The 9,703-nt window shown below is 58.8% G+C and overlaps 1 protein-coding gene across 1 annotated transcript; it reads left to right on the forward strand.

Annotated features, from left to right (window-relative positions):
- Positions 1-6: 6 nt before the first annotated feature.
- Nat8l (N-acetyltransferase 8 like) lies at positions 7-8,387 on the forward strand. The gene is made up of 3 exons (XM_008841838.1): positions 7-234; positions 1,323-1,487; positions 3,392-8,387. Exons 2-3 carry the CDS (start codon positions 1,451-1,453, stop codon positions 3,757-3,759), a joined length of 405 nt encoding a protein of 134 aa, XP_008840060.1. The 5' UTR covers positions 7-234; positions 1,323-1,450; the 3' UTR covers positions 3,760-8,387.
- The last annotated feature ends 1,316 nt before the right edge of the window (positions 8,388-9,703 follow it).

Here is a 9,703-nt window from a genome sequence, read left to right on the forward strand (position 1 = left end):
CCGCGCCCGGGCCGGCTGCCGCGCCCCCGCCCGCACTGGGTCCCGAGCCCCACGGAGGCACCGGGGGCGCGGGCCCGCCGGGGCGCGGCGTGTGCATCCGCGAGTTCCGTGCAACCGAGCAGGAGGCGGCGCGCCGCATCTTCTACGACGGCATCCTGGAGCGCATCCCCAACACGGCCTTCCGCGGCCTGCGGCAGCACCCGCGCACCCAGCTGCTCTACGCCCTGCTGGCGGGTCAGTGCGCCGCGGGGGCGGGGGACGGGCGCTCGCCCCCTGGAGTCCGACGCGGAGCCGGCTTGGCGAGGCCGGCGGACCCTCCGGGGACCGGCGCGCGGGGCTCCTCCCTCCGCCATCCGCCCGGTTCCCCATCTCGGAGCCCGTGCGCGGACCAGTAGCCCCGCGGCTCAGCGCTCCGGGCTCCCGGCGAAGGCGCCAGGTTCAGGAGTGGGAGTGAGCGCGGGTCGAGGGCAGCGGCTGCGGATCCAGAAGGTCCGGGATGGCAGCTCGGACCCCGATGTCCGTCCTCCCCGTCGCGGGGCATCCCGGGTGGGGGCGGCGTGACAGGGCAGGTAGCGCCTCAGCTGCGGCCCGGCGCGGTAACTATATATAATCGGCGGGCGGGGGAGGCCGCCTTGCGGCTCAAGTGCTAATTTATGTAGGGAAGACAGCCAGCTCCGCGGGGCGCCCAGGAGGCTGTTCTCAGGGCCACCGGGAGGAGGACACCCACCGCGCCACGGCAGGGTTGTCCTCCCATTCTGCAGATGTGGAGGTTGAGGCGGCTCTCCAAGGTTACTCAAGGGAGGCAACTTTCACTCCTCTGCCTCTGCATCCTCTGCAGCCTAAATGCGGCTGGTGCTCGTCTCTGCCCTGTCTTCAAGGGCCCAGAGGCTTCTGGGGCAGGGCTCTGACCGGGCGCCTTCACACTCGCAGCTTGGGACGGCCTGTAGGCTTGGCTAGGCAGCGCCCTGGTGTCTCTGTCCAGCAGCTTGGCTTTGCACCACTGAGATGGAATGGGCAAGGGTGTTGGCAGCTGGGGGCACCAAGGGCTGATGGACACTGGCTTTTCCCAAGCTCTGTTGTGGACCTTGGTTTCCGGTTGTGAAGGTAGCAGGTGTTAATGCCAGAGAGTTTGGAAACAGGAGTGTAGACAGGGACCCCGGTCAGGACTGCTGCACCGAGAAACAGTCCCAGTGAGGCGCATCCCAAAGCCGTGATTTACCAAGGCGGCTTGGACTCTGGGTACTTTGGGATCCACCTGTGCCTGGCCTGGCCGGGTGCCCTGCCCTGCACCTGCCACCTCACCTGTGCCCCCTTGCCCGCAGCACTCTGTTTTGCTGTGACCCGCTCACTGCTGCTGACATGTCTCCTGCCGGCTGGACTGCTGGCCCTGCGCTACTACTACAGCCGCAAGGTGATCCTGGCCTACCTGGAATGTGCACTACACACGGACATGGCTGACATAGAGCAGTACTACATGAAGCCACCTGGTGAGTTCTGGAACTCTCCAGCTCTGCCTCTCCCTTCCTTCACCTTTCCTCCAGGCACAGGTGGGCCTAGGCTGGGGAATCCGGATGCCCTGAGCCTTCTGAATGAGACCTCTAGCTAGGGGTGGAGCGTCAGTAGGCTGGGGAGAGACAGATCCAGGTCCTTTCCTGGGTGGCCTGACTCTGCTGTTCCCCGTTGGACACCTTTCCCTGGTACCTGCTGGGTGTACGTGTGGGGGTGGGGGTGGGGCTGCCCTATCTTGCTGGCTCCTGAGCCAGCCCAGACTGTTCTGGATGGAGACAGCCTGTGTGGCATGGGTAAGGATGCCTCAGGGAACAGAAGACGGGAAAGCAGTTGTGACTTTATCTTTGCTCTTACTTCTGGCCTGGTTTCTGGGCCACTTAGTGAACCATGAGGTCTTGCTTCAGCCCCCAAGGGTTCCTGTAGAGGGAGGGGCTGGGACCCCAGTCTACACAAGCTGGGAACTGTTCTCTGTCCTCCAGGCAAGCCCTGAAGCAGGGTGGGTCATGTCATGGGATCCAGAGGAAAGAGGAATCGTGGCCCTTGGGATGTGAGGAGCTAAGGACAGGGGCTGGACAGCAGGACTAGGTCTGTTCTGAGGAAGGGCAGCCAATCAGGCTGTGCCAGATATAGTTGTTGCCAGCTTCTCCCAGCTGCCCCGTTCTCGGCCCCAACCTCCTACCCAGCTGGCTTTGGTGCTGGCCGTTCTCTTTGACCCTTCCCCACATCCAAATACAGCCTACTGGCTTCTGGAGGCGCTAACCCTGCCTGGCTCTGCTCAGGAAGAGAAGGAGGCAAGTGACAGAAGGGGCTTGGGCTGATGCACTGTGTGGCTGGAGGTCCCTGTTGTGGCTCTGCTCTCTCTGAGCTGTAGTCTCCACAGAGGCTGTCTTTGCTTACCCTTCCTGGGACATCTGCTGGGTTTCTAGGACCCCACAGGGGGGAGGCTAGACAGCAGTTCAAAGGGCTGTGCAGATTAATGGGAGCATCTCATGCAAATGGACAGGCCAAGACCTGGGAGAGTGAGGCCAGAGGAGCTGGAGACTGTCCCTGACCTCTGGTCTGGCTTACGTGGGTGGGTTGTAAGGCCAGATTGGGAAGAGGGGACTGTCCTGTAGGCTTCTCTTAGGGTGGGGAGAGTGCCCCCAGCACAGGCCACCACCTGCCTCCTTTAGCTCTTTTCAGAAGGGCCACTAGGTATTCCCTTGACCTTTGGCCTCCAGAGGTGGCCAGATTCCCAGTGGCCTGTGGCCTGCAGTGCTTCCCTCCACTACTGCCCAGCCTCTTCATTCACTCCCTTTCCCCTTCTTGTACTCTGTGAAGTAGGATTGGCTATGCTATGGGTGGGGACTGCTAGTCTGACCACCAGGCTTATTGCCAGTGGAGGCTGGGTCAGTGGGTGTGAAACAAAGACCCTAGGAGGGTGAGCAGGCCAGGGTCTGGGATCCAGAGCAGGTCAGCTGCTCCTGAGGCCTTGAACGTGGATGTCTGTGGTCTGAAAGGTGGTCTTGGGGCCGGGCCCTGCTTTGCCCAAGGCCTGCCCAGCTCCTAGTTGCCTCCAACGACTGCCCTCACCAGGACAGTACAGCTTCAGGCAGGAGCTGAGTATTTCGGGCTGTGGCACAGATCTTGTTGTGGAGAGTTGGGAAGGTCGGACTGGGTTGAAGCTGTTGGAGTGCTCTTGTTGCTCAGGGAGTCTGGAAGAGGCAACTCACCTGCTTGTCCTGAATCGCAGCCTCCTGTGGTATCCAGAAGAGCTGGAAGATGGGTCAGGGCACCGGTGGACTGGGCATCATTGTGATGTCTCCCCTTGGCATCCAGTTGGAGTGGGTGTGATCTCCCCAGCTTTCCATGCAGGAAGTGCTGACTATCCTCTTCTCCACAGGTTCCTGCTTCTGGGTGGCCGTGCTGGATGGCAATGTGGTGGGTATCGTGGCCGCACGGGCCCACGAGGAGGACAACACGGTGGAGCTGCTCCGCATGTCTGTGGACTCACACTTCCGTGGCAAGGGCATTGCCAAGGCACTGGGCCGGAAGGTGCTGGAGTTTGCCATGTTACACAACTACTCCGCAGTGGTACTGGGCACCACGGCCGTCAAGGTGGCCGCCCACAAGCTCTACGAGTCACTGGGCTTCAGACACATGGGTGCAAGTGACCACTACGTGCTGCCTGGCATGACCCTCTCGCTGGCTGAGCGCCTCTTCTTCCAGGTTCGCTACCACCGCTACCGCCTGCAGCTACGCGAGGAGTGACCACCACCACCTGCCCACCACCCCGTCTGCCCCCGTCTGCCTCTGCTCGCCTGCCCGCTGCCCAGCGTGGCCCTGCTTTCCGATACTCACTTGGCGTTTCTGTTGGGTTTCCCTTTTCAGCATCTCGCTGGTTCATTACCTAGCTGGTTCTGGGGGCCATGGCTGTTGCTCATCTGCAACACTCTGGTGGCATGGATTGTCTGCAGCCTCAGCCCTTGCCCTCCCCAGCCCATCAGAGTGGCTCGCCATGCCTTGAAGAGTGGCATTGTGGACCACCTGGACTATTCACAAAGCTGCCCAGCCTGCCTCCATCAGGGAAGGCCTAGCCTTGCCCACCAAGCACAGAACCTCTGCAACAAAGGCCCCACCCCCAAGGAGCAGACCCTCAGCCTTCAGCCAGGCTAAGGCTCAGCCATTGGTCTCTGGAAGTGTGGCCTGCTGGGCTGGCCAGCCGCTGCCCCATGGGAGGTCGAGCTGGCCCCAGGCCCTGCTTTGCTCTGTGCATGTTGAGGACATGGCCTGGCTGCAGCATGCCGCATGCCACAGCCCCCTGCCCTGTTGCCCTGCCCAGCCTGGACCCTAGGACCAAGCTGGTGAGCTCCCCTGTCCTGGCCGGAGGTGGCCTCTGGAGGGCCTGCCTGCCTCACCTTCTCTGCTCTATGGTGGAGCCTGGACTACCCTCACCTGGCTCCATATTCTCCTGCTTTGACATCACCTCATCTTTCTCCCCTTTGATCTCCATGCCTCCCTTGTTCCAGCCTGGCTGACTTGGCTGGTCACCCGGGTGTGGTTCCTGTAGCAATCCACTGCACATCGTGGTGGGGCTTAATGGGGTGGGGACTTCCCTCAGCGCCTGTTTGGTCAGGTGGCCCCCTCCCAGACACCAGAGGTCCCGTTGCCTCACGCTGTTTGTCGGGTCTGCCTTGTAAATCTTATTAGCCCAGGCTGTTGTTGGCAATGCCTGCCACAGCTTCTCCCAGCCTGAACCAACCCATGTTCTAATAAGTTACTTAGACAGAATAGCACTCCGCATGACTTTAACTCCGGGGACAAAATGGTAGTTTGAGCCCTCAGACACACATCAGTGTGGTGCTAGCAGACATACTCGCTGGCCCCGTTTGATGGGGGTGGGTGGCCGGGTGGGTGACAGATTTAAGTTTGAAGTACGGAAGGAGACCCTAGTTTAGCATAAACCGCCTCCTCCCAGTGCATTCCTGGTTTTCAAAGCCCCAGGCTGCTCCTTGATTCCCTGTGTGTAGGATTGAGGGTACTGAAGAGCCTCAAAGCCTCAGAGAGGAGCTGGGCACTGCCTTGGGAGCAGGAGCTGGTGGTTAGGGTAGGTCCAGCCACTCTAACCAGGCCTACTTGGCTCTGCCAGCCGTGCACCTGGCCTCTCCTTCTTGAGGTCCTACTAAGGGTCTGACCTGGATGGGGGTGGGGTAGTGTGTGGCCTGGGACAGAGAGGAAGGCAGTGGTTGGTAGGCTCCATGTGGCCAGCTGAGCCTGGACCAGGCTTTGGTGCAGGAGGGGAATGAAGACCCACCTAGACCCCTCTATGTGGGCTTGGGATGAGGAGTGGCAGGCAGGGCAGGCCACAGAGCTGGGCCCCTGGCACCAAGGCCGCATTCTTAGAATGGTGCTTTAGAATGAATGAATTGGTGGAACAAGACCAGCTTCCTGAGGGTCCTTTTGTCTTGTTAGCAATTGAGGCATTTGCAGAACACTGTACAGACCCCGCTCTCCCCTGTACATTCCTCCCTGGTGGCACCCGGTCCCCGCTCGGGGATGGGAGTTTTGTAGACTGTACAGAAATTGGCACCCTATTTTCTTGCAGCTCTCAGATTTTGTTAATCTGGATTATACAGACAGACGTAAAGTGTTTTAGCAAAATGGAAAACAAACAGTTGTGCCTTTTTCCTCTTTCTGTTTGGACTGGTCTCGGCTTGGGGCTAGTCTTAGTTACTGTGGGGTGTAGGGGCTGCTGGTGGGTCTGATGCCTGGGTGGGCTCGTGTGGGAGCCAGGTTTGGTTGGGTGGGTACTTCCAGATGTTGGGGTTTCTCTGATCCTGTGCCTTTGGAACCTGCGGTCTTTGGGGTTGGGAGGTGTGGCAGGGCATTGGGGTCACCTGGGCCAGGGCAGAGCTGAGGGAGCCTGCAGCCATTTGTGTCTCCCTGGTGCCGACCCAGGGAAAGCTCATTCTAGGGCCTGGGGTGGGGTCTGGCCCTTTGGACTTGCCAGCACCTGTCTGCCTGAGGAGGCTCTCTTCCTGCTGCACAGCCCATGCGTGAAGGGAAATTTGGTAGGCTCTTAACCAAGACTTGGTAGAGATACCAGGAGTGGATGGTGGGATAGGTTCCAACTGTGCTAGAATGGAGCCTCATCAGGGCGGTGCATGGCTTGGTTCTCAGAGGCCCAGGAGCAGATGGGTGTGCCTGGGCTGGAAGCTGGGCGTGCTGGTAATTGAGCCTGGCCCTGCCTGCTACATCGTGCCAGCCAAAGCTCTGAGTGCTGTACATGTGTGCACTGACATGAGTTTTATATGTTTGTAGAGATTCTGACATTTCTTCTACCTCTGTGGAGGCCCTCCTCCCTGCTCCCTCCACCTGGTGGCCATGTGTCTGGTACAGCTCTGAGCGCTGGCCAACACACTCTTCTTCAGGTCTCCAACCACCTGGGTGGCCAGCACCTGTACTTTGGGGCATAGGGAGGCCCAGAGAAGGCCAGCCTTGGAGGGGCCTGGCCCTGTGCTCAGGGTCCTGGGCTTCCAGGAGTCCTATTGTTTGCTTGGAAGCGTCTGTTTTTAGAGTGCAGAGGGTAGAAGGAAGTGGAGTATTCTAGAATGTCCTCATTAGATGAGCCTGCAGCTTAGACCTGGTGTCCTGCTGGCAGCTAGCAATGCCCAGGCATATGTCTCTGGAAATGCCTAGTCCCTGAATGTGTGTGGCCAGGAGGCTAGCCTGCATGCTCTGGGACTACATGTGTTCCAGCCCCACGAAGGGCACAGGGTGTAGTGGTGTAGGGAGAACAAGCCCTGGTGGCCACAGCAGCCTCTCCCCCAGACCTGCTTCTCTCTGGCTCTGCCTTGGGGTGGGCAACAGCTGAGGGATGGGCCAACCTGGCCAAGGAGATAGATGGCTAGTTCTGGGAGAGGGCTGTGGCTGGGAGGCCCTGTGGACAGCAGGCTGGAGGTCTTGGGGGCCTGGGCAGCCCCCATCCTACCCTGGCACCCTTTCTCAGAGACAGAGACAGGAGAACATAGGCCAGAGAGGGCAGAGTTGGGGACACCCCTGAGGTGAGCTTCATGAAGCTCTTGGCCTGGTACCTGGAAATCTTGGCCACAGGGGCCTTATTTGCTGCTAGAAAGTATGCTGCCCACCCTACCTGCTTCTGACAGCCCCAGGTGGCTTCACACTCACACCTTCCTGGAGCTGGCTTCCAGGGCTGTGCCTGTGACTAGAGGCCTGAGGACAGAGTTTCTGGGTCTTTCTTGCTGGTGCCTGGGACTTCGTAGGGGGCTGGGAATGACTTCCCAGCTGGGTAAGAAGAGCTGTGCAGCACCCAGGAAGCTACCTTCCTGCCAGTGCCCAAGGAGCAGCCTGACAGTGCACCTGAAATTACCGTGTCTCCGTCTGTGGTGAGCACTGCTGCTGGGTCCTCTTGTTACCTGCTGACTTTCCTGGTCAGTTCTGGCCTTGAACCATGGTCCTGCCCTGGCTCTTGGCCATACTTGGGGACTAGTGTAGGTGGGGTGTGGGGAAGGCTGCATGTACTACCCTTCCGTGCTAGGTGGGGTGTGGGGAAGGCTGCATGTACTACCCTTCCGTGCTGTTTTCACTGTGCTTCCAGCAGAGGTGGTGGCCATGGAAGGTGGGCAGAGCTGGCCTGGGCCTGGGGGAGGACAAGCCTCAACTTACCATTGTTGGATGTGTTTTTTTTTAAACAGCAATAATTAGCCATTTTAAGGGAAGGGGCATACCTGCATATGTGTACATGCCTGTCTGTAGTCTGTGTATGTGCACATGTGTGAGCATGTGCATATGAGAGTATGTGTGTGCATGTGTGAGCATCTGGGTGAGTACATATGTGAACAAACTTTCAGTGAATGTGTATGTATCTGTGTGCAGGAACACATGCTGTTTGTGATCATGTGAGCACGTGACTGTATGTGCACAAGAAATTACATGTGTTGCATATGTATGTGTGGGCAGCTTCCTATTTGTATGGGTGTGGGCTTGTGTGCACAGGTGTGCACGTGTGTTTGTATGTGCACATGTGCAGCAGTGGGAAGTCTGTGTTCTGGGAGACACAGGCCAGCTGAGCTGCCCCCCATCTCTCCTCATCTGAGGGCTGGGCAGGGGACCTGGAGGCCCCTTGGGCAGGACTTGGTAAGGGTGTGGGGGGCATAACACCGTGGTAGGTCTCAGTGCTGTAGTTTGTTCCTGAAGCTGTACTGTGAGCCCTTGATGGGGTGGGGGTGTCCCAAGACCCCAGGATGTGCCAAAATAGCCCCTAGGGCCAGGTGACAAGCCAAGTTTCCAAGAAGACAGGCTGGGGGCCCAAGTGGGTGTGCGCCTGTCTGAATGGCCCCCAATGCTGCTGTTTTTCAATAAAACCAGAGTTGAAGGAACCTGGCTCTGTGCTTTTTTCAGGTTCCTTCTGGGTTGGAGATGCCGGGCACCCACTGCCTGGGCTGTTCCTGCTTGTGTTTGGCTGAGCTAGGCCCTGGAGCAGGACCTTGGAGCAGGACAGGAAGCCAAGAGGCAGAAGTAGGGCCTTGGTGTCCTAATGGGGCTGAGACACCCCCCCATCATGCCCCTCACTGGCACAGAGCCCAGTCTCCCCTGGTGCTATCTGGGAAAAGGTGCCTGAACTCCACTCTGGTCAGGGCTGGGAAGGGCTCCAAAGTCCTTCCCACTTCCCTGAGTGTGGTGGGTACAGAGGCAGCAGCTGGACTGTGAGGTGGAGGTATAGTGGGGTGGTCAGGAGGGGTTGGCTTAAGCCCAGTGGCAACCCGAAGGCTCTACCCTATCTTCCCTGGCCCAGCTCTTGGGCACTTAAACTTTAGGCATAACTGAGACTTCTTTGGTGGGGACCCAGGCTACCAGACTCCACTGTTCTGGCCTGATTATGGAATCTGGGTATCTACATGGCCAAGACCCTGGGTTTGTGGGGGAGTTTCACCCTCTCCTGAAGGGCTCTTCTGGGTCTGATGGTGCCGGTGGTCTCCTGCTGCTGGCTCTACTACAGGCTGGGCCCCACTGCTTGCCTAGGTGTGCACCCACAGGCCTCAGGGATGGTGTGGGATTGTGATCTAAGCAGGTGGGTGTAAGTACTGGTTAAGCTGAGGCGTGTACAACATGGGGTTCGGTGCTGCTGGTTGCTGGCTGGGTTGAGGGGTGGACAACACGGGGTGGGAGCAGGGCCTGGGTGGGCTTCAGGCACCCTTGGGTTTGAGGTGGGCATCAGGGTGTGGAACGGTGTCAGGGACAGTGGGTGAACAAAGAGACCTTCCCTGCCAGACCCCAGTGCAGGGTACCAGCCTTGTCAGTAGAGGGACCCTTGGAGGCAGGGAGATGGTTTCCAGAACTCAAGCAGAGCCCAGCCTCCTGGATAGCTTGCCAGGTTACTCTCCACCTCTCTGCCTTTTTTACCTAGGAGGTGGAGGAACATAACCCTTGCAAGGAACACAGCATGGCCGGGGTTGTCCTTCTTAGCCAGCAACAAAGAGTTGGTAATCTCTGTCAGGGTTCACGTGACATGGCAAAGCCCATCTCTGAGCCATCTCAGGTGAAATCATAACCAGTGGGCCTCCTGCCACAGAGCCTTTTATCTTAAACCTCAAGGTGACCTCAGTTGGAGAAACTTCACATCTGGAGCACTCCCCAGTCCAACCTCTTGCTGAGCAGTGTGTGTGTGTGTGTGTGTGTGTGTGTGTGTGTGTGT

This window comes from Nannospalax galili, unplaced genomic scaffold (genome assembly GCF_000622305.1).
Source record: "Nannospalax galili isolate Female #2095 unplaced genomic scaffold, S.galili_v1.0 scaffold101, whole genome shotgun sequence".
NCBI lineage: Eukaryota > Metazoa > Chordata > Mammalia > Rodentia > Spalacidae > Nannospalax > Nannospalax galili.

Bases quoted from the DNA above. Each gene is read 5' to 3' on its own strand.
- Nat8l (XM_008841838.1), top strand. From the start codon at position 1,451: ATGGCTGACATAGAGCAGTACTACATGAAGCCACCTG. The intron at 1,488-3,391 runs GTGAGTTCTGGA...TCTTCTCCACAG, and splicing joins GTACTACATGAAGCCACCTG to GTTCCTGCTTCTGGGTGGCC.